General features: G+C 36.5%; 1 protein-coding gene across 1 annotated transcript in view; it reads left to right on the forward strand.

Moving 5' to 3' along the window:
* Nucleotides 1–25,511, forward strand: part of Cstpp1 (centriolar satellite-associated tubulin polyglutamylase complex regulator 1) — a 173,496-nt gene that overhangs the window by 66,706 nt on the left and 81,279 nt on the right. Inside the window, exon 3 of the mRNA XM_015477877.2 lies at nucleotides 14,378–14,508. Within this exon, the coding sequence (XP_015333363.1) occupies nucleotides 14,378–14,508 (131 nt within the window). The remainder of the gene's footprint in view (nucleotides 1–14,377; nucleotides 14,509–25,511) is intronic.

A 25,511-nucleotide genomic window follows, 5' to 3' on the forward strand; every position in this document is an offset into this window, starting at 1 on the left:
CTATTTACAAAGTCATTGCCTGTGCCTAACTGGAATATTGACCCTATGTTTTCTTCTAGGAGTTGTATAGTTTCTGGTTTAATTCTAGGTATTCGATTCATTTTGAGTTGATTTTAGAGCTGTGTGAGAGGTAAGGATCTAGTCTTATTCTTCTACATTTGGATAACCAATTTTCTCAGCCCCATTTGTTAAAAAGACTGTCTTTTCTCCAATGTATGTTTTTGGCACCTTTGTTAAGGATCAGATGACTGTGTTTGTGTGGGTTTGTCTCTGTCTCTTCTATTCTGTACCATTGATCTATGTGTCTGTTTTTATGCTAGTACTGCTCAGTTTTTGTTACTATAGCTTCATAGTATGATTTGAAGTCAGGTATTGTACCTCCAACTTTGCTTTTTTGGCTTAGAATTACTTTGGCTCTTCTGAATTTTTTTTATTTTTCAAAATGAATTTAGGACTGTATTCTAGTTATGTGAAGAATGTCATTGGTATTTTGATGGGGATTTCATTGAGCCTGTGAATTGCTTTTGGTTCTATGGCCATTTTAATAATATTCATTCTGCCTATCCATGAACATGAGAGGTCTTTTCATTTAGTTTTCATTGAAGAGGTCTTTTACCTCCTTGGTTAGATTTATTCCTAGTTATTTTCTAAAATATTTTTTTAGTTGTTGATGAGTCTTTATTTATTTATTTATTTATATGCAGCACTGAGAGTCAAACCCAGTGCCTCACACAAGCTAAGCAAGTGCTCTACCACTGAGCCCCCAGGTTGGTTGGTCTTTCTTTCTTATTTTTTCTTTCTTTCTTTCTTAAAGCTATTGTGAATGGGATTGTTTTCTTATTTCTTTCTCAGCAAATTCATTGTTGATATATAAGAAAGCTATTGATTTTTGTATGTTGATTTTATGTCCAGCTACTTTGCTGAATTTGTTTATTAGCTCTAGCAGTCTTTTGGTGGAGCTTTATGGATCTTCTAAGTATAGGATCATATGGACTACAAACAGTCATAATTTGCCTTCTTCCTTTCCTATTTTTATCCCTCTTATTTCCTTTTCTTGCCTAATTGCTCTGTATAATTCCTAATACATACTAAATAAGGGGAATGAGAATGGGCATCATTGTCTTGTTCCAAATTTTAAAGGAAATGCTTTCAGTTTTTCCTCATTTACTATGAGGCTGGCTTTGAATTTTTCAAATATAGCCTTTATGATGTTGAGGTAATTTCCTTCTATTCCTAGTTTCTTTAGTGTTTTTGTCATGAATGGGTGCTGAGTTTTGTTGAAGGCTTTCTCTGCTTCCATTGAGATGACTAAATGATTTTTGTCCTGAATTCTATTTAATTGATAATTACATTTACTGGCATGTGTTAAACCATCTTGCAACTCTGGGATATCTCTGGGATATCCCATCTTGCATCTCTGGGATAAAGCCAAATTGTCCATGATATATAATCTTCTTAATATGTTATTGAGTATGATTTGCTAATATTAAGTATTTTTGCATCTAAGTTTTCCTTCCTTGATGTGTCCTTATCTGGTTTTGGTATGAAGGCTTCATAGTGAAGCAGGAAGATAGATCTCACATAGGCAACCAGGATAAGGGCCTTAGAGAAGGATAAGAGGGAAGGGGTCATAATGCCAACCTGAAAGGAGACAGAAGATCTGAAAGATATCCTGTGACTTGCTACTTCATGCCAGTGTTAACAGCAACCCTGTTTCTGTTCCTCACAGCTTCAACCACAGTAACCCTTCCTTAGTTTCCCTTGTCCTGACACCTAGCCATGGCCAGACACAAGCAGACCCCTTTGCTTCCCCTTTCTAATAGATGTGTCAAAAATCACCAGGGAAGAATTGGCCTCTTAATTATATAAATAGGGATTGAAATTATGCCCTTCTGATTGGTTTATAAAGTCCGAAGCTTGAAGAGCTTGATTGGTCCACGCTGGCATCCCTCACCTCACCAATCACCTGTACTGGCCATCAGACATGCCTTTAAAAACTCCTAGATAACAGACATCTGTGGGCATCCCTCTCTTGGGGCTGCTTGCCTCTGAGAGCTCCACTTTCTGTACTCCAATAAATCCTCTTTCTATGCTCTCACCCTTGTGTCTGTGGATTTCATTCCTTGAATTTGAGAAACAAAGAACCTGACTGCCTTACTTATGTTACAATAGAATTAATTGGGAAGTGTTCCATTCCTTTGTATTTTGTGAAAGAATTTGAGGAGCATTGAGATTAGTTCTTTAAAGGTCTGGTAGAATTAAACTGAGGCTCCATCTGGTCCTGGGCTTTTCTTTGTTGGGACGATTTTTATTACCGCTTCTATTTCATTACTAGTTACTGGTCTGTTTAGGTTTTCTATGTCCTTTTGACTCAGTTTTGGCAGATTGTATGTGTCTAGAAATGTATTCATTTCTTCTAGGTTTTCCAAATTTATTGGAGTGTAAGTTTTCAAAATAGTCCCTAATGAGCCTCTGGATTTCTGCAATGTCTGTGGTGATTTCTCCTTTTTCATCTATAATTTTATTAATATGGGTCATTTCTCGTTGAGTTAGTTTGGCTAAGGGCTCATCCATCTTGTTTATCTTTTCAAAGAAACAACTCTTTGTTTTATTGATCCTTTGTATATTTTTTAAATTCTAGATTTCATTGTTTTGGCGAAGATCTTAATTTTTTCCTTCCTTCTACTGGTTTTGGAATTGGTTTGTTCTTCTTTTTCAAAGACCTTGAGATGCATCATTAGGCTTTTTATTTGGAGTCTTTCTGATTTTCTTTTTCTTTTTTCTTTTAGTTGTACATGGACACAATATCTTTTTATGTGTTTATTTTTATGTGGTGCTGAGGATCAAACCCAGTGCTTCACGTGTGGGAGGCAAGTGCTCTACCACTGAGCTACAGTCCCAACCCNACCACTGAGCTACAACCCCGGCCCCCTTTCAGATTTTCCTATATAGACGCTCAGAGCTATAAACTTTTCTCTTAGAACTACCTTCACAGTGTCCCAGAGGTTCTGATATGTTGTATCACCATTCTGATTTGATTCTAAGAATTTTTAAATTTCTCCCCTAATTTCTTCTATTACCTATTCATCATTCAAACGTGTATTGTTCAATCTCCATGTGTTTACATAATTTCTTAGGGTTTTTTGATGTTGGTTTCTAATTTCATTCCATTATGATGTAAGATGTAATGAATTATATCAATTATAATTATATTTTTATTTTTTAAGAGTTGCACTGGAGCCTAAAAATAATAACTTTAGCTGGTCATGGTGGCACATGCCTGTAATCCCAGCAAGATGGGAGGCTGAGGCAGGAGGATCACAAGTTTGAGGCCAGCCTTGACAACTTAGGGAGATTTTATCTCAAAATAAAAAGGACTGGGGCGTGACTTAGTGGTTACATGTCCCTGAGTTCAATCCCCAATACAAAAACAAAACAAAACTTTAACCTTTAAACTTTATAGCACTGTTATTTTAGGAGTTTCAAGTAAATGTACATGGAAACTCAGGAAATAAATACTTTGAAAATATATGTGGACTTACCAGTAGCTTTATAAGTATATGTGGCTACTGAAAGAAACAATTTATTTTCTAAAAAGTGGGACCAACTTGGAGATAATACTAATAAAATGAAAATAATACACTTCTGGAAATAATGGCAACACAGGGCATGATGAAATGATAACCAGGGAGAGGAGAATGGAATCGGCATTAACAAGTCTGACATGGTGGATCTAAAGGAACAAACCCTACAGCCCAGATCCCTTTGAGTGTTATCATCATTTTGAATTATAATCAAGGCCAAGAAGACTTGGCTTATTACCAAAGTATTTATATGAATGTCTTCTTTTAACCTAACTTATGTCTTCATGAGTAAGAACAAAGTATGATATAGCTTGAAAATTACTTCCTGGACTTTAAATTAAGAAACTGATAAATTTAATTAAACTTCCAGCTCTTAAATGAGATGGTACTGAGGAAGGGGTTTGTAACATTTAGGGGGCCCATAAAAATAGTGTTGGATTTTCAGTGAGATCTGCAGAGAATACTAAATGGGAACCTTTTGCAGGATCATAATAAGAAAAAAAAGAAAACCATCACCGGGCATGGTGGTGCACACCTATAATCCCAGCAACTCAGGAAGCTTAGGCAGGAGGATCTCAAATTCAAAGCCAGCCTCAGCAATTTAGCAAGGCCCTAAGCAACTCAGTGAGACCCTTTCTCTAATTAAAATATAAAAAAGGGCTAGGGATGTGGTACAGTGGTTAAGCACTCCTGGGTTCAATACCTAGTACCAAGAAGAAAAAGAAAAAAAAACCAATGGCATAAAAGTACCTATTTGCTATACCTACAACCAAAAAGAAGAAGAAAAAAAAAGAATAAGATTTACTTTAAAATGTTGTTTAGGAAAAGGAGATAATAGCTCAGTTGTAGAGCACTTGCCTAGCATGCTAGAGGCCCTGGATTCAATCCCCAGCACTGGAAGAAAAGATTTTTTTGGATGAGATATGCAGCAGATGGACAAAACCAAGTAAGAAATTAGTACTGAGCTGAAAGAACTAAACAAGAAAACAGACAAGAAATTAGATGAAAATATGACATGTGAGCTGGCAAGAAACAGAAGAAAGCTACTGTGATGTCTGGCAGTAGTGAGGAGTCACTTTATGAAGAGGGAATGGCAGGATCTGTGGGTGACTGAGGGATCCTCAGTTGTGACAATATAACCTGAGACACTACCTAGAAGAAGAAACAATCCAGACAGGGTGATTTGGGTAACAAACAAAAGATGGGGTTCAAAGAGGTAAGAGAAAGAAAGAGCAGAGGACAGGCTTAGAGACTGCATAAGAAAGAAGCGAGATATAACAGGTAGCAGAAGGGAGATGTAACAAATACTGTGAAAGAGAGACAATCTTTGTCCAGAAACTCTTCCTATGGAGCTAGGGGATGATTCCCCTGAAACACCAGGGAAATACAATGACTCAGGCAGGCTTCTGGAAGCTCTGTTCTCCAGAGCTCTGCTTAGAGGCCTGGGGGAAAGGGCTCAGGAACCTTGAACAAAACAATGCAACAAACGAGAGATTTATGGCAACTTTTTTTTTTTAAATATAGCATATGAAAAAATTTCTAAATTACTATACTGTTTATAAAATTTAAATCTCTAATATACTCTGCAGAGTATGAATCAGATGACGTTTCCCCAGTGCTTGCTCCCTGCCCCCACACTTTTGATGGGCTCTCACTGTTGCTGGCCTCAAACTTGCAGTCCTCCTGCCTCAACCTCCACCACCATGTCCAGCTTTCCCAGGGTTCTGTGCATTGCTTTCCCACCCTGAGGTGCATGTATTTCCCTATTCCTACTGGCCTGGAATAACCAACCTTATAAGAGATGTTCTTTCACATTTAAAGCTGCAAAGGGGAAACAGATGATAATGAATCATCTTGCTCCTCCACGATACTCAATGGGTAAGGAACTGATGTGCTGGCTAGTCAGTTGGGGATTTACCACAGCATTCCAGGCCTTCAACAATAAGTTTTGAAGTTAGAGGGCTTCAAAAAGGAGTTTGAAGCATTCCTCTACACTCTGGCAAGATTTTGACTGAATTATAAACAAAGATTCAGTGGGGAACAGTTTACTTTCAGAAAAGCAATATGTGAGAACTAGATCCTTTGCTTATTACCCTTGTTGGGGAGAATTTGCTTGGTGATCAACCTCTCTGAAAATATTATCCTCTCCCCTTAGCAACAGTCCCGCTTAGTATAAGTACTCTGTTCCACTTCTATTTTAGGAAGACTCTTTATGAGATCTGGTGACAGAAAAGCATTTGGTGAAGTGACCAAGGAAAGAAACTGCAGTATTATGTGTGCTTCCCATTGCAGGGCTCTCAGGGCCTGTGATCTATCTTGTGAGTTTTTCTTTTCGTAATGCAATAAAATATGATCTCACTGATGTCATGGTCTGAAAACTAGCTCTGCTACTGAGGATTACTTAGGCAGAAAAAAAAAATCTTAGTGTGAAATGAAAGTGCTGCACTAAAGTAAACTGATAAAACTGGTTTGGGGTTTTTTTGTTTGCTTGTTTTTTTTTTTTTTTGCTGTTGCATAAATTATGAATCCCATTTACCACAATGGCAGCTCAGATCTCCCAAATTGGCTCATCTGTTTCTACATAGTGACTGAAGATTGATTGGTCCTTATTGGATTTCTTCCTAAAATTGGGATTTTTAAAAAATATATTTATTTTTTAGTTGTAGTTGGACACAATACATTTATTTTATTTATTTATTTTTATGTGATGCTGAGGATTGAACCCAGGGCCTCACATGTGCTAGGTGAGCGCTCTACCACTGAGCCACAACCCCAGCCCAAAAATTGGGATTTTTTAGAAGCTGAAGGTCTTGGATAATTGTGAGTCAGTGTTGGCAATAAGAAGGTGAAGAAGACTGAGCACTCACCAATAGTGTAGCAGGTTTCTATTTTCTAATACCACTTTCTTATTTCATAATGGCCAAGAGAGAACCTATAATCACTGAAACCAAAATTCACCTGATGTATATCCATGGGCTGAAGCTCATTCCGAATATACCAAGTATTAAACAGCACTGTGGTATAGTGGTGAGCATGGATGCCTTCCTGCAAACCATATACTAAAACCACACTTTGTGGGAGGTTGAGATGGGAGGATTGCAAATTCAAGGCCAGCCTTGTCAACTTAGTGAGACATTGTCTCAATAAACAGAAAGGGCTGGGAACATAGCTCATAGAGTGCCCCTGGGTTTGATTCCTGGTATCCTATGTGCACATGCACACACACACACACACACAAAACACAACACAAAAAAATTTGTCAAATTTCTCCTTGAACACAGGATCATATTGTTCAGTTTTTCCTGTAGTGGGTGTACTGCATGGTTGAACAATAGAATGGGGACTAATAACAGCACAATAGTGAAGGAGAAGTTTGTAAAAATACTGCTTTAATCTTTTGTGTAGATTTTTTTTGTGTGTGTGGCACTAGATAAGAAGCAGGTTCCAGGCAACTTCTGTTCAAGTATGTTGTTTAAATGACTTCGGAGTTCTGTCTGTCCCACTGATTTCTCTCATCAAGTTAGCACTGCCAAATTCTATAGCAGATAATCAGTGGAAAGAAAACATTTAAGAGCTTCAGGATTTATCCAGATTTCACAAGGAAAGAAGGAAAAAAATCCAGAGATTTGTTAGTTTAGGGGACTGACTTATGCTATGGAAAGATATCTATTTGCAGAATAAAATTTCAGTTTGAAAACCTATTAGTAGAACATATTCCACAAAAGTACCCCCTACCCCAATGAAGATCTCATTTTTGTTATGTATATAAAAGCAGCAAAGGGTTGTTTTGAATGATGATATTTTCTGAGCACAGTTGTACACACCTATAATCCCAGAGACTAAGGCAGAAGAATTCCAAATTTGAGACTCCTTTGGGCAATTTAGCAAGACCCTGTCTCAAAAATAAAAAATGAAAAAGAGCTGGGGACATAGCTCAGTGGTAAAGCACCCCTGGGTTCAATCCCTAGTACCAAAAAGGAAAGAAGGAAAAGAGTGACAGTATATTCCCACAGCTTCAGAATATCTCCCCACAAGATACTTATTTACTACAAAGTGTAACTTTACAATGGAAAAATTAGGTGGATGCACTTTAACCAAACGATCAAAGTTAACATGATTAGTAACTAGACTACTTAATAGCAAGTGCCTCCTGATATGATGTGCAGAGCAAAACCCATCATCACTTTTGTGATAATACTGCCAAAAACATTCACCTGGATCTAATCATGAATAAACATCAGACAAACTCAATCTGAAGTATGTTCTACAAAGTAACTTGTACTTTAAAAAAAAATGTCAATGTTATGAAATACAAAGATTGACTCAGGAACTGTTTCAGATTAAAGAGCCAATGACAACTGAAAGCAAGGTATAATCTTGGATTCTCTTTTTGTTGTACAGGGACATTATTGGAACAATTGATGAAATCTTAATAAGATCTGTAGATAGGTAATAGTATCGTATCGATTTTAATTTCTGGATTTTGATCATTGAACTGCTGTTATATAACCAAATTCCTTATTTTTACGAAATACACACTGTAGAGGTAAATGAGCATCATATCAACAATTGACAATATCTGTACATGTGTGTGTATGTATTGGGAGAGAGGGCACGAAGGGGGAAAGGGAAGGAACCCGAAAGAGAACCTGTTAGAATAAACAGCAAAATAGTCACTTTTGAGTAATCTAGGCAAAGGGTATTTGGGAATTCTTTTTGGTAAATTTGGAATCATGTCAAAATGTTAAAAAATTAAAATCTTCAAGGAAATCCTCCAAGAAGTTAAAGAAAGAAAGAATTTGCTCAATGAGGTTTGAATACTGGTTTGTTTTGTACTATTGAGGATGGAACCCAGGGCCTCATGTGTGGAAGGCAAATGCTCTACCATTGAGCTATATATACCCCCAGCACTTTTTATTTTTTAAAGTATGAAACAGAGTCTCATTAAGTTGCCCAGGCTGGCTTCAAACTTGCAATTGTCCTGCTTCAGCTTCCTGGATAGCTGGTATTATAGCTGTGCGCCATCATGCCTGACTTGCTTTTAGAGAAAGCAGTTTAAGACAGATATGTGGCATACCTCTATGGCCTTTAAGGTGTTTTTAGGAACATTTTGTATTTTAGATTAAGATTGATGTCTACTAAAGAACTTTTTAATTTAGCTAAATACAAAGGAAAATTAGCATGAATACACATTTTTAGGGCTTGGAAGGGAGAAAGTTTATTTTAGTTTCTGGTCATGATGGCTTGTAGGATTAATGACTTGGGCCTCCAATTCATTCCAGAAACATATTTTCTAAAGAAAAAATTTAAGGAATATAGCCACGTGTAAAACCAATATAAATTCATCTATGGACTAGAAGCTAAACAATACCACAATGCAGCAAATGGGTCTAAAACCACAGACCTCCTGCACTCTGGGTTAGAAGGGATCTGGGGTAGCTGAGAATTCATTTCTTGTGAAATGGTAGATGCTAAAAAGGCCACATTCAGGGCAGGACACCTGGAGCAAGTCTCTTTTCTGCCTTTTGAAGAGAGACTCAAAAAAAGTTATGGTGACTACCTGGGAAATAGCTTACATTAAACCTGGAGTGTATAAGGAAGCAGAGCCTTACAGCCAGGACCTAGTGGTCTGAGTCACTTGGGGGTTCACTGACAGTCTCTTTGATATTGCCAATAACATCAGGAATGGAGTCAAGTCATCCAGTATAAAAAACTAGCTCTACACTAGTTTTGTCCCCTGAGAGAGTAAAAGTCTCACACTTAATATAAGCCTGTACACTGAAATTGTAAACTATATAAGGGAAACTAATGCTAAGAAAGCCAGACAGTAAACCCAATAAACATGTATAGGATTCTGAGCTAAAGAGAGTATTGATGTTTATTTTAAAAGAAGAGAAAATTGGGAGATAAAACATGCAAAATGAAGAAAAAACTGTGTATTCTTTAAAGGATAAATCCTGGAAAGATAAAATAAGTTTCTGAAAGTAAGAAAAACCAAAATTCAATAGAATAAAATCTAGATAAAGCATAACAGAATAGAGAATTAATATGGAAGATACTAACTATAACACAAAGATAAAAACTATGAGAAGACAGGCAAAAGACATTGAGTGGCGATTTTATATATATATATATATATATATATATATATATATATATATATATATATATATATATATATATAAATATAAAATAATAGGAGGCAAAATGATAAACTGGTAAAGAAGCAATATTCCAAAAGATAATGATAGAATTTCCCAGAATTGACCCCAAAATATCAGATTAAAGTGCTGTGCAGGGCCAAAATAAATCTATATGGTAGAATCTGCAGGATATTAATAATAAAGACAATAGCTTATATGAATTAAGAATGATTAACTCAAAGGGATGGCAGGAGTTTGACAAATTGTGGACTTGATAACAATGATAGGTACCAGATAATGGAGTAGTATCTTGAAAGTGCTAAGAAAAGATAAGTGGTAACCCAGAATTTTTCACTGAATAAACCATCTCTCTCCAGAAGGGAAGATAGATATTTTCAGGCAGATGAAAACAGAGCATTCACCCCTCACAGGCTTTTGCTGATAGAGCTAAAGGTTTATAACTACTGAGAAATCATGATCCAAGCCAAGAGTGATAACCTGGCTTGGTTAATAATCCCAGCTACCTAGGAGGCTGAGACAGAGGATCAGAAATTTAAGGCCAGCCTTGGCATCTTAGTGAGATCCTGTCTTAGAAGAAAAAGAACTGGGAATGTAGCTCTGTAGTAGAGTGCTTGCTTGCCTAGCAGGTGCCAGGCCCTGGGTCTAACAGAGCTACCAGAGGCGGGGGGTGGAGGGAAGACAACCTACAAAATAGGAAAAAAATAATTGCAAATCTTTATCTGATAAAGAATTGGTATACAGAATATATAAAGAACCCTACAACTCAGTAGCAACAAAACAAAAAATCTAATTGAAAAATGACCAGAGATAGGGGTCTAGCTCAGTGGTAGTGTTGCCTACCATGCACAAGGCACTGGGTTGGATCCCCAGCACCAAGAGCCTGAGTTGCTGGGGATGGAGGAGCCAAAGGACTTGAATAGACATTTCTCCAAAGATTTTATATATGTCTAATAAATATACAAAAAGATGCTCAATCAACATCATTAGGTATTGGGGAAATACAAATCAAAACAATGAGATACTATCATACCTGCTAGGTTGGCTATCAGAAAAGAAAAGGAAAAGAACACATGTTGGTGAGGACTCAGAGAAGTGGGAGCCCTCGTGCATGGCTGCTAGGAGTAAAATAATACCGCCACTCTGGAAAACAGCTTGGTGGTGTCTCAAAAGGTTAAACATAGAATTACCATATGACCCAGCAATTGCACCCTAGGTATATATCCAAAAGAGTTGAAAGCAAAATGAGAACAGATGCTTGTACACCAATGATAGCAGCTTTATTCACAATAACCAAAGGGGGAAGTAAGGTGCAATATTGTATATGCATACAATGAAACATTATTCTTTTTAAAAAATATTTTTAGATATAGATGGACACAATACTTTTATTATTTGTTTATTTTTACGTGGTGCTGAGGATTGAACCCAGGGCCTCACACATGCTAGATGAGTGCTCTATCACTGAGCTACAGCCCCAGCCCCAGCCCACATTATTAATTCTTAAAAAGAGATTTTGATATATGCCACAACATGTGTGGACCCTAAAAAACATTATCCATGGTGAAACACGCCAGACATAGAAGGACAAATATTGTAAGATTCCACTTATATGAGGTATCTAGAATAGGTAGATTACAGAGACAGAAAGTGAAATAGAGGTTACCAAAGTCTAGTGGGAGGCCAAAAAAAGACATTATTTACTATCTAATGGATATATGGTTTTTGTTGGAGATGACAAAATGTTTTGGATATAGATAGTGGTGATGGTTGTGCAGCTTTGTGAATTTTTAGTTTTTTTTAGTTTTTATTTTTTTTGATACTCGGGATTGAACCCAGGGGTGCTTAGCCACTGAGCAACGTCCCAGCCCTTTTTTGTTTTTTATTTGGCAACAGGGTCTCACTGAGTTGCTTAGAGCCTCACTAAATTGCTGAGACTGGCTTTGAACTCGAAGTCCTCCTGCCGCAGCCTCCTGAGCTGCTGGGATTATACGTGTGCACCGCCACACCTGGTTATTGTGAATATTTTTAATGCCACTGAATTGCACACTGACAAATGGCTAATATGATGAAAATTATATATATTTCACTACCTTAAAAAGTTTTCCATTTTAAAAATGTAGAAGTAAAATTCTAAAAGATAATAGAAAATGTGAAAATTGTGTGTAAATTATTTAAAGTGTGCTTTGAAGCCATGGCACAGGCATGTAATACCAGCAGCTCAGAAAGCTAAGACAAGAGGATTGTAAGTTCAAAGCCAGCCTCAGCAACTTCAAGGATGCTTTGATCCTTGTCTTGTTTTAGAGTGATAATGAGTAACTGTCGACATTTGAGAAAAATGTACACATAAATATTTATATGCTAAATATAATAAATAAATGTAAGTATGCTAAATTTTAAAGAATATTTAAAAGATTTCAGATTCTGTCTATACCTTTACTAACAAAGAAGTAGAAAGAATTTTTTTTTGAAAAAAAAAAACACAAAACTGTACCAACAAAATAGAAAGCAAGAAAAGAGGGAAAAAGGCAAAGAAAGACAGTTCACGGAAAGGACCAAATAAATGTCAGATGTTAATTAAATACACTTAAAATACATATTTTACTATATAGAGACTGCACATTTGGATAGAGAAACAAAATTAAACTATATACTATTTATAAGAGACACACCTAAAACAAAATGATCTGGAAAATTTAAAATTAAAGACATAAAAGGTACATAATAATAAAAGATACACCAGGAAAATACTAATCAAAAGAAGGCCAAGTGCAAAATTACAGTACCAGAAGAAAGGCCTACACTTTTAAAAACATTATAAAATATGGACTTTTAGTATTTCATTATAGAGAGCTGCAGATATTCATTCTATCTGGTATTACTAATTTTTTCTTATCTTTCAAAATTAACTACCACAAATATTTATGGAGTATCTTTGTGTTAGGTAACAGTAGAGACAAAGATGAGTACAACCCTATTGTTTACTATATGAACTTGCAGTCTAAAAGGACTTTAAAACAAAATAAAACAACGAAATAGTGTTTTTTTGAGAATTGTGAGATAAGAGGGGAATTGGAAGTAGGGGATAGGATGGGGAAAAGGCTTTATGCAAAATGTGGCATTAAAAGCTATTAAAAGGATATAGTTTCACTATTATTAGTTGTTTGCTGCTTAGACCACAGCCTAAACACCAGCTTTTCCCCTTAGGGTATGAAACACACTTTGGGCCTAATTCTTTGTGGGATTGCTTCATAAATGTAGGTTACAATGTTATCATTTTAGGCTTCTTTTGCTGGAAATGTAGCCTGACCCATTTACCTGGAACAGCTCATTTGCTGTATTTTCATTTTCCTGTGTAGGCCATAAACAGCATGGGTAATTTAACACTTTAACAGACTTTTAAAAACCTCTCTTCTAACATAATCCTTTGACAGATATTGTTCTTATACTTTCTTATAGTGTCTTAAAAGTGGATTTCTATGCTAGTTTTCTAAGAGAAAAGATGAGTGTGCAATTTGCTTTTTTATTATAGTACTGTTAATATTAGTAGGAAGAGGCTGATTTTATTCTAAATGGTAGCATAGTCTCTGTTAAAGACAGTAAAAACTTTCCCCTAAATTTGGTCTAGGAGAAGGGTAGTGAGATTCTTTTCCTGTTCAGTTTGGAGATTCAGATCCCCACCCGCTTTAGATGGTCATCAGATGCAAACTGGAGCTTAGAATTACCACTGTTCCCTCCATTGCTTGCCATCTTCAGTTTAGTGTCTGCTTCTCCACAAAGATTAACATGTTTTCCACCCGTGATTTACTTGTCAGAGAATTTAGGAGTTTTCTGGAACCTGCAGTTGGCCCTTGGTAGGGATGATTACTGGATAATTGCCTTTTCTTCTGTGGAATTTCCATTTTTAGATTACGCCAAGCTCTACAGCCTTTATTTCTTTGGCAGGGAACCCAAAGGCAATGGAGTGTGTTTTTTCCCTTCCCTGGCCCAGTTTAAACACTGACTCACTTGGGCCCTGGGGCTTTGCTCCATTCTCTAGTTAGGGGCCACTTTCTACCCTTGTTCTTCCTATTTGCCTTTAGTGTACTGTTTGGAACTTTTCCTGTCCTTTTCCACATATGATTTGTCTCTGGGGTTACTGTCAGGGAGGTATATAGCAGCACCCCTAAACTAGAACAGACACTACCCCCCCCATAAGCCATGTTATCCTTAGGGCAGCTGCTATAGACCAAGGGCAGTACAGAAAGAATACTTTAGGGAAGCATAATTCCGAATGGGATAGAAGAAGTATTCTCCAAAAAAAGAGTGCCTGTATCATCCAGGTAAAGATCGAAAGAGTTCCCTTTATAAGAGGGAACTCTCCATTGACTGATTAAAATATCCTCAATGTGTACATGTTGTAGGCAGGAAGTACTCAGAGGAACTGGACTCAAGAATTTTCAGAGGGATATGGTTATCTGAAGAGACTTCCCTTTAGAAGGATTTTGTCTAATCTGTATTTCCAAGTTTTGTTGGGGGAAAAGATAGATTTCTCCCACGTCTTTGGCAGTGGTTCTCTCTGGTATTAAATTTTCATTCTGAATGCAGCTTTCTGAATTCCATCTGATGATGATTTAATTTTTGTCTTTGCAGTTTTACCAGTGTATGCCAGGGAACTCATATTCTCTTTCGAGAATTCAGCTTCATCCAAGCCACCCCCCATAATAGGGCATCATTTTTACGGGCCTTCTGGAGATGCTTTCGAACTGTGGGCAAAAATGGTGGTAAGTCTTTCCCAATTCTATTTGTTTTTGTATATTTCTCTCCTTCCTTTCTTTTCTTCCTTCTTCTCATCCTTCCTTCCTTCCCTCTGTTCTTCCTTCCAAACTCTTTCTTAAGTTCCTGTAAATACTGTTCAAGGCTTTTGGAATACCTTGCTTTTGAGGAGATGGCAGTATTGTGTCAGAAATGTTCCTGCCACCGCTACCATCACTAGCGATACCTTATTAAGAATCAAGTATGGTTTTGAATGCTTTAATCATCACAAGATTTAATCCTCACAACAGCTCTTCATGGCAGATGCTATAATCCTCATTTTATAACTAGTAAAACTGAGGATCAAAGGGGTTAAGTAACTTGGAAGGTTACTAGTAAATGCTGGGCTCAGATTAATACCACAGCAGTCTGGCTTCAGAGCCCTTGCTCTTGGCAAATATTAAAATACTGTACAGGAAATACAAGGAATAATGTGAATACAGACATACCTCATTTTATTGCATTTTGCTTTATTGTACTGTGCACATTTGTGCTTTTTATACTAACTCAAAGTTTGTGGTAATCCTACATTAAGCAAGTGTGTTGCATCATTTTTCCAAAGGCCTGGTTCATGTTGTGCATCTATGTCATATTTTGGTAATTCTTGCAATAGTTAAGCTTTCTTTGTTACTATATCTGTTATGATGATCTGTGATCAGTGATCGTTGATGTTACTATTGTAATTATTTTGTAATTATATCCACAAACCATACCCATATGTCAGTAAACTTAATGGATATGTTGTGAGCATTCTGACTGCTCCACCAACTGACCAGTTCCCCATCTTTCTCTCTGTCCTTGGTCTTCCTCATCACTGAGACACAACATTAAAATTAGGCAATGTAATAACCCTACAATGAGTGTTTAAATGAAAGGATAAATTGCATGTCTCTCACTTGAAATAAAAAACTAGAAATGATTAAGCTTAGTGAAGAAGGCATGTCAAAACCTAAAATAGGCCAGAAGTTAGTCCTCTTGTTCCAGAGTTATCCAGTTGTGAATGCAGAGTTGAAAAGCAGTTGAAGAAAATTAAAAGTGCTACTCCAGTGAACACACAAATGATAAGAAAGTAGAACAGCCTTATTGCTGCTATGGAGAGAGTTTTAGTAGTTTAGATAAAAGATCAGATGATCAGACACAACATTCCCTTAAGACAAAGCCTAACGTGGAGCAAGGCCCCAACTCTCTTCAATTCTACTAAGGCTAAGAGAAGCTGCAGAAGAAAAGTTTGAAGCTAGCAGAGGTTGATTCACGTACAAGTGCAAGGTGAAGCAGTGAGTGCTGGTGTAGAAGCTACAGCATGTTATTCAGAAGACCTAGCTTAGATAACTGATGAAGGTGGCCACCCTAAACAATAAATTTTCATTGTAGACAAAGCAACTTTTATTGGGAAAAGATGTAGTCTAGGACTTTCCTAGCTAGAGAGAAGTCAGTGGCTGCCTTCAGAGAACAGGCTGCCTCTCATGTTAAGGGTTAATGCAACTGGTGACTTTAAGTTGAAGCCAGTGGTCATTTATCATTCTGAAAATCCTAGGACCCTTAAGAATTATTCTAACTCTACTGTGTCTGTGCTCTGTAAATGGAATAACAAAACCTGGATAACAGCACATCCATTTATAACAAGGTGCACTGAATATTTTAAGCTCACTGTTGAGACTTGCTTACCAAAAAAAAAAAAAAAAGAATTCTTTTCAAAATATTACTACTCATTGACAGTGCACCTCATCACCCAATAGCTCTGATGGAGCTATTTAATGAGATTAGTGTTGTGTTGCTTTCATGCCTGCTAAACAGCATCCAATCTGCAGCCCATGGATCTAGTAGTAATTTTTATTTTCATGTCTTATTATTTAAGAAATACATTCTATAAGGCTATTATCTGCCAGAAGTAGTGATTCCTCTGATGAATATGGGCAAAGTAAACCCTTCTGGAAAGGATTCACTATTCTAGATGTCATTAAAAACATTTGTGATTTAAGGGAGAAGGTCAAAATAACAACATGGACAGGAATTTGGAAGAAGATGATTCCAGCCTACCCTCATGGATGACTTGGAGGGTTTCAAGATTTCAGTGGAGGAAGTAACTGCACATGTGCACTATCTCTAGTTCAAGAGAACTAGAAATGGAACCCGAAGACATGACTAAATTGATGCCGCCTCATGATAAAACTTTGATAAATGAGGAGTTGCTTTTTATGGATGAACAAAGAAAGTTTATTGACATGGAATCTATTCTGGTAAAGATGCTGTGAAAATCATCATTGTTGAAATGACAACAAAGGATTTAGAATGTTATGTAAACTTGGTTGATAAAGCAGTGGCAGGCTTAAGAGGATTGACTCCAATTTTGAAAGAAGTTGTGCTGTGGGTAAAATGCTATGAAATATCAGCACATACTGTAGAGAAATCTTTCATGAAAGGAGGGTCAATTAATGTAGCAGACTTCATTGTTGTCTTAAGAAATTGCCACAGCCACCCCAACCTTCAGCACCCCCTCCATGACCAGCAGCAGCCATCAACAAGGCTGACCCTTCACCAGCAAAAACATTATGAGTTACTGAAGGCTCAAATGAACATTAATAATTTTCGGTGATAGTTCTTTTGAAATAAGGTATATACATTGTTTTTTAGACATATTTTTGAAATAAGGTATATACATTGTTTTTTAGACATATTTTTATACATTTAATAGACAAAAGTATAGTGTACATACAACTATTTTTTTTCAATACTGCATATTGAACCCAGGGTCATTGAACTACATCCCCAGTCTCCCAAAACTACATCCTCAGTCTCCCCCACCCCTTTTTATTTTATTTTGAGACAGGGTTTCTCCAAGCCTAGGCTGGCCTTGAACTTGGGATCCTCCTGCCTCAGCCTCCTCCCAAGTAGCTGGGATTATAGGCATGTGCACCATGCCCATCTTAAACATAATTTTATATGCAGTAGGAAACCAAAAAAAATTGTGTGTTTCACTTCATTGGAAGAAACAATACTAAGGTGGTCTGTAACTGAATGTGCACTATCTCTGAGAGATGCCTGTACAAAGAAGAAATCTCCTGAATGGTAGGAGTAGAAGTAGAATGAGGATGCCCTTGCAATAGTAGGAAGAGAATAGTGGATTAGAGTGGATTCTGAGAACTGGCTGTTGGATCTAAGTTGGAAAGGAAAAGTAGGAACTATCCATATCAGTAAAGGAGAAAAGGGCATTCTAAGTAGGGTGTGTGCTGAAGCACAAAAGAACATGGAGTGTTCAAGGAACCGAGGAGATCAGAATAACTAGCACTTATGAAGGAGGTTAGGAAAGATGAGCCTGTAAAGAATGAATCTTATTCTGAAGACTTGTTTTGTTTGTTTGTTTTTGGTTTTTGCTTTGCTATTAAAAAGAAGTTGGATTTTGTTCTACGACCATTACTATTATAAATATTATTTTAAGGTTCTTACATGGGAGAGTGGTGTGATGATATCTGTATTATACAAGACCATTCTAAAGGCAATGTGGAGGATGGCTTAGGAAAATAGTAGCGGAGGTGAGAGGTAAGAATCAAACTTAGGCAGTATCCTTGGAAATGGAAAGGGAACTTTTGGAAAGAGACTCTAAGAATTTGGTGGTTGGATTTGGAATGTAAGGTGAGTTAGATGACCAATGAAATTTATATTGGAGGGGAAATAGATTTACTGGGGAAAATATGTTGTTTATTTTTTTAATTGTGATAAAATATAAACATAAATTTTATGTGTGCAGTTTTATGACATTACATACATTCCTGTCATTCCACAACCATCATCACCATTCATCTCCAGAACTTTTTCATCTTGCAAAACGAAAACTCTGTACTCATAGACAAGAGCTCCCCTTTCCCTCCTACCTCTAGCTCCTGACAACCACTGTTCCACTTTCTGTCTCCATGAATTTGACTACTCTAGCTGTCTCATATAAGTGGAATCATATAATATTTGTTTTTTGTGAATTTCTTATTTCACTTAGCATAAATATATTCATAGTTCATCCCTGTTATAGCATGTGTCAAAATTTTCTTCCTTTTTAAGGCTGAATAATATTCCGTTTTATGTGTATATCACATTTTATCCATTCTTCTGTGAATGAACACTAGTGTTGCGTCTCCCTTTTGACTATTGTGAATAATGTGATATGTTGTTTGGGAAAAGTTGATATTTCTTTGGGATTCAACTAAAAAAATTTCACTAAGGAGCAGGACGTATAGGTCAGGTTCTAGAAATAAAGGATTGGGGAAGTAGAGTGAAGCTTACTAGTCTTTCAAAGCATCCTGAGAGAAGAGTAACGTGAACTAGAAAATGCAAGTCATTTTTATACTTGAAAACTGTTGGTTTGGCATCTCATGATTATATTTCAAGGCAAATATTAAGAAAGACACTGATTGAAAACATCCATTTTGGGCTGGGGTTGTAGCTCAGTGGTAGAGCATGGCAATGAGTTCAGTCCTCAGCACCACATAAAAATAAGTAAATAAAGGTATTGTGTTATCTACAACTAAAAACATATTTTGAAAATATCCATATGAAGATGTATGTTGGTGAGATTAAGGGTGAAAATACTCCCATTGGGAGCTTTAAAAAAGTGTCAGTAGATTCTTACATTCAGAAAATTAAAGTAGTTTAAATTGCTCCAATTTTTTTAGATTTAGAATCTCTACATAAAATCTTCTTTAACATCTGTTCTCAAGGGTCTGTTCTTATTCTCATTTTCATATTATGTGGTTTTCCAAGTAAGTATTTAATATGTCAAAGACAGTTTCTATAATGATCCTGAAAGAAAGGGAAGACATAAAGCATTTCTTCATCAATTCAAAACAAATATTTGTGGAAGAGTTATCATGTGCCTGCCACTGAGGTTGGAATAGTGGACAGGTACAGTGCTCTGCCTGCCTTTGCTGCACTTACAAGATCCCCTACTCTTCTCTAATTGGTGCTCCTTTACTTTATATATAGCTATGAAAAAATGTTCAGAAACTTTACCCAGTACTTTACTAGATTATTTCAACTATTCTAACAAATAAATAACGTGCCTATTGTAAAAGGAATTAAATTGTGTAACTTGCAGAAGGATTACACAATGGGTTAATTGCAAGGCTGCCAATAAAACTCAGAATTGCTAATGTGTTATTTCTACTTTTATCACAGTTTCTTTGACATATGACTCTAGAGATTATCCATCTTTATTTCACTCTTGTGTAAGAAGTATTTAGTGTACTGAAAATAGCATCATTTCCTTAATGGGATGTATGCACTAATAAGTGAAAAACAATATGAACTCAATTCTTTTCTTTTTTTTAAATTTTTTATATATATATATATTTTTAGTTGTTGCTAGACCTTTATTTTATTATTCATTTTTTTGTGGTGCTGAGTATTGAACCCAGTACTTCACACATGCCAGGCAAACACTCTACCACTGAGCCACAACCCCAGCCCAGTATGAACTCAATTCTAAGTGAACTAGCTTGGAAAAACTATTCCATTGGTCTCTATGTAAACAAAATTTGTATCTACATAAACATCTATACACTGTGAGTTTACAGGTAAAGTTTGTACTATTTCATTAGAATCTGTCTTTTCCAGTCCTTCCCTAGTCTGTCTGTCTGTCTGTCTGTCTGTCTCTCTCTCTCTCTCTCTTTCTCTCTCTCTCTCTCTCTCTCTCTCTCTCTCTCTCTCTGGTACTGAGGATTGAACTGAGGGGTGCTTAATGAGCCACATCCTCAAACCTTTTTATTTTTTATTTTGAGACAGGGTCATCCTTAGTTGCTTAGGGCCTCGCTAAATTACTGAGGTGGGCTTTGAACTTGCAATCCTCTTGCTTCAGCCTCCTGAGCCACTAGGATTATAGGCATGTACCATTAAGCCTGGCATTTCCTTGTCTCTTAATCAGAAAATATTTATTAATATCTATTATATTATTGAAGAATGGTGTATACAGCTAGAGCTGTTTTTGTGGTATAGCACAGATAACTATGTAAAATAGTCTTCAGATAGCCTTAATTTTTCCCCCTGATTTAGAAGTGGAGCCTCTTCAAGAATTTATTTACTAGCACAAGGGATTCATATTGCATTTGGATTCCACACAGATGTGGGTTTCTTTATCTTTATATTAGCAGCTGCCAGTGATCCATCCAGCTGTTAAGGGGAAAGGGCTCCAAGTTCCCCCTGATTCTCTTGTGCCATAAACAAAACTTAAGCTTTTTACTGGATATTTATTGTTAGGCTACTTAATCATACAGCCTCTGATGATTTTCTTTCATACTTTGTACTAAAGATTGAACCCAGGGGTGCTCTGCCACTCAGCTACCTCCCAGGTCTTTTTATTTTATTTTATGTTTATTTTAAGACAGAGTATCACCAAGTTGCCCAGGCTGGCCTCAATTTGTGATCCTCCTGCCTCAACCTCCAAGTAATCAGCATTACATTCATGCCCCACCACAGCTGGCTGATTTCTTAAGGACTAAATGCAACATTTGTGTCTAAGTGATCTTAAAATCTTTAGTTAAATAGTTTTAATATATTCTCAGTTTTTTCCAGGAAACTGGGAACGCTTTTCAGTCCCAGAATGTGTCGAGTCCCAGTTTTAATCCAGAATGAGCAAAAGCTTTTGGAGGCAAGATTTGAAAGGAAGATTTATTAAGTTCCACTTTTTCAATCAGAATGCCAAGTACTACTCAGTGGAGCTGCTACTATGTTGTTCTTTGACAGATAATTTCCTTAGAATATCATGTATATATTTTAACATTATCAAGAGGAAACTTACTCTTTTGGGAGGTTGCAAAAAAAGAAGAAGAAGAAGAAGAAGAAGAAGAAGAAGAAGAAGAAGAAGAAGAAGAAGTATTATAGCAAAACATATCTAAAAATGAAGCCACCTATAGAAAACTAAGGACCTAATCTCTTTTGGCAAGAAACATTTTCTTCTAGTTTTTAGCAAACACAGGGATGCAATGTCATTTCTGCATGGCTGAGTACTGAATGATGCTAATTTTCCTATGTCTGAGTTTCAGATAATCTCACGAACACTATAGTGAACCTCTTGCTATCTAGGCAACTTTAGACTCTTAGAAGCAAAAGATCTATTCAAATGTAAAAAGCCTGTAAAATTCAACTTCTTACTTTGGTATTTCTTTCAGTGTCGAAAGATTAATCTGAATTTTCCAAGTTTGACAAAGACTGAAATTCCTTTGAAGTAAATCTTCACTTCTGGTTAGGGGTATCAACTCAAAAGAGCTTTTTGTCCACAGTGTATTTTCAGTTAGAATTTAATTTTGGGCTTTGTGCTTTTATCAATAGAAATATATTTATCGGACATACATTTACATATGTAATATGTATATATATTATTTTTTCAACTAATAAAATAGTGATAGGCACTTCTTCTTTTCTCCATGAAGAAGTACCTACTAAGGGAATTGTCCTTTTGCCACAAACAACAAGAAAATCAGACATTATCTCAAATAACTGTTTTCAGACATTAGCCAGGCAATGGTGACTGTAAGACCTGAGAGGGGTTTCCAATCAACAGTGCAGGGAGGGAGATTCGAAGGACCTGACAGGGTTTCTTTTTGTTTGTTTGTTTTGTTTTTTGTTTTTTAGTTAAGGAGGCAGAGATCAGGGTTTAGGGAGACAGAAGTGGCCAGAATTTACAGGCCAAATACCAGAGAAGAGGGGTTGCTCAGTGAACTCCAGACCTGTGAATCTCAGGCTACAAACTGTGTACATGTGGGGGTTGAAAAGGCACCAGCTGAGGGCTGGGGTTGTGGCTCAGCGGTAGAGGGCTCGCCTAGCATATGCAAAGCCCTGGGTTCGATCCTCAGCACCACATAAAAATAAAATAAAGGTATTGTGTCCAACTACAACTAAATAAACAAAATATTAAAAAAAAAAAAAAGAAAGAAAGAAAGAAAGAAAAGGCATCACCTGAAAACAGTGGCCCAGACAATTCCTAGAGCATACACAGGCTGGGGATAGCTCACCCTCCTACCAGCCAGAGGAAAGAGACCTCAAAACCCTCCAGGCATTAGATGGAGTCCTCAGTAACTTAAAAGCAAAAAATATTAAGCTTATCTATAAGGAATTTAGCTGGACAGATGATCCCTGATTTATAAGTTTGATTTAATGGTTTTTCAGCTTTGCCATGGTGCAGAAATGATACACATTCAGTAGAAACTATCCAGTTTTGAACTTGAATCTTTTCATGAGAAAGTAAGGTGTGACAGGATACTCCCTTGTTCTGCTGGGTGGTGGCCAAGAGCCACTGCTCCCATCAGCCATACAATCACTAGGGTAAACAACCAGTACATCTATGGTGTGTTATGTTTTACTGTGTTGCTAAGTGTATTAAATGCATTTTTTACTTACCAACACTTATTGGGACAAAAATCCCACCTTAAGTTGAGGTTCATATGTATTCCAGAACAAAATTTGATATTCTTTACAGTAATTCAATAAAATCCAGCACTCAACAATGAAAAATTCACAAAGTTTGGCACCCTATTAAAATTATCAGACAGTAAAAGGAGCAGGACCCATAACCAGGAGAAGAATTAATAGAAACACAGACCCAGAAATGACAGAGATGATAGAATTAAATAACAAGAACCTTTAAACAGTTATTTTATTTTTTATTTATTTATTTTTTTAATATTTATTTATTTATTTTTTTTAGTTTTCGGCGGACACAACATCTTTTGTTTGTATGTGGTGCTGAGGATCGAACCCGGGCCGCACGCATGCCAGGCGAGCGTGCTACCGCTTGAGCCACATCCCCAGCCCGTAAACAGTTATTTTAAAAATATATATATATATTTTTTTTTTTAGTTGTAGTTGGACACAAACCTTTATTTTATTTATTTATTTTTAAGTGGTGCTGAGGATCAAACCCAGTGCCTCATACATGCTAGGTGAGCACTCTACCGCTGACCCACAACCCAGCCCTTAAATAGTTACTTTATGTTGTTTAAACATGCTCAAAAATGTAAGGGAAAACATGAATATGATGAGGAATGAAATGGAAGATATTTAAAAATCCAAATAGGATTTGTAGAGAGGAAAATTACAATATCTGAGAGAAAATAAGGAAAATCATAGCAATGAACATTTATTAAATACTTCTATATAGATTGTCTTGTTTTCTTCACAACAATCCTGTCTCAGGTAGATAATGTTATTAGTTCCATGGCATAGAAAATTAAAATAAGATTTAGAAAGTTAAATAACTAGCTGTAAGTTATTGCTCTAGTAAGTGACCAGCCAGAAAGCCTGACTCCAGAGTGTATTATTGTTTCCCTGTGTTCTCCATCAACACTGTATGAAATGCTGGAAATACAGATGACGAAGTGGCAATACTTGACCTCAAGGAGCTCACATTCTATGAGAAGAAACGAAGTGGTCCACAAACAGTTTTCAAAGAGTTTAAGTGATCATTAGAGCCAGTGTAAGATTCAGTAATAGTACGAGAGAGGAAATAATTCTTCCTGCAAAAATAGGGAAAAGCTGTAAAGGAGCAGACATCGGTATGGATCCTGGGGTGTAGAAAACTATGAAGCAAAAAAAAAAAATGGAGTACATTCTAAAATAAGAAAACAAGATTTTTGAAAGTGGAAAAAATATGACTCCTTTGGAAAAAGGTAAGAAGTTTGCACTGGCTGGTGCTTAATATATAAGAAAGAAACTTTGTATAGATTCAAAGTAAATAATACTGAATTCTTACTGTGCACCAGCTACTGAGCAAAGTATATTACATATTCATTTAATTCTCACAACAAACATATAAGTTGGTATGGTTATTATTGTGTTATATGATAAGAAGCAGAAAGAGAAATAACTTGCACAATGCCACAAAGTTATGAAAGTAGCACAGCTCATGTTTGTACCGAAGTGTTCACAAAGTCCATGCTTGTACCAGCTCTGCTGGGCTGCAAGAATACATGTTGCCTCAGGTAATGAAGGGCTTTGTGTTTTCTCCTGAAGTTAGTAGAACCTTATCAATTTGTGTACTGTTTTCACATGTGACACTGACCAAAAATACAGAAAACTGAATTCAAAACAGGTGAGACTAAAGACAGGGCTATGCTAACAGAACAGGAAGTGACCATGAAGATCAAGAGCTGTTTAAGGAGTTACATTGACAGTATTTGCCGATGAGTATGGAGTGTGGGGAAGAAAAAGTTAAAAATGAGCACCAGGATCTAATATTGTTAATTTCAATCCCCCCACCTTTTTTTCTTTAACCTTTTTAAAAAATAAATTAATTTAAAAAAATAAATTTGTTTTAATTAGTTATACATGACAGTAGAATGCACTTTAATACATCATATATAATGGAGTATAATTTCTCATTCTTCTGGCTATACATGATGTAGAATCACACTGGTTGTGTAGTTATATGTACATAGGGTAATAATGTCTGATTCATTCTACTCCTTCCTACCCCCAAACTCTCTCCCCTCCTTTCACTCTCCTCTACCTAATCTAAAGTAACTATATTCTTCCCTAGTCCACCCTGCCCCATTGTGAATTAGCATCTTCCTGTAGGAGAAAACATTTGGCTTTTGGTCTTGGGGAATTGGCTTATTTCACTTAGCATATTTTCCAGCTCCATCCATTTACCATCTATTCACTGGCCAATGCCATAATTTCATTCTTCTTTAAGGCTGAGTAATATCCATCATGTGTGTACACACACACACACACACACACACATCACATTTTTTAATCCATTCATTTGTTGAAGGGCACCTGGGTTGGTTCCATAGTTTAGCTATTGTGAATTAAGCTGCTATAAATATTGATGTGGCTGTGTCCCTGTAGTATGCTGATTTTAAGTCCTTTGGGTATAAACTGAGAAGTGGGATAGCTGGATCAAATGGTGGTTTAATTCCAAGTTTTCTGAGGACTCTCCATACTGCTTTCCATAATGGTTGCACCAATTTGCATTCCACCAGCAATGTAT

Source organism: Marmota marmota, unplaced genomic scaffold, assembly GCF_001458135.2.
Source record: "Marmota marmota marmota unplaced genomic scaffold, marMar, whole genome shotgun sequence".
Taxonomy (NCBI): domain Eukaryota; kingdom Metazoa; phylum Chordata; class Mammalia; order Rodentia; family Sciuridae; genus Marmota; species Marmota marmota.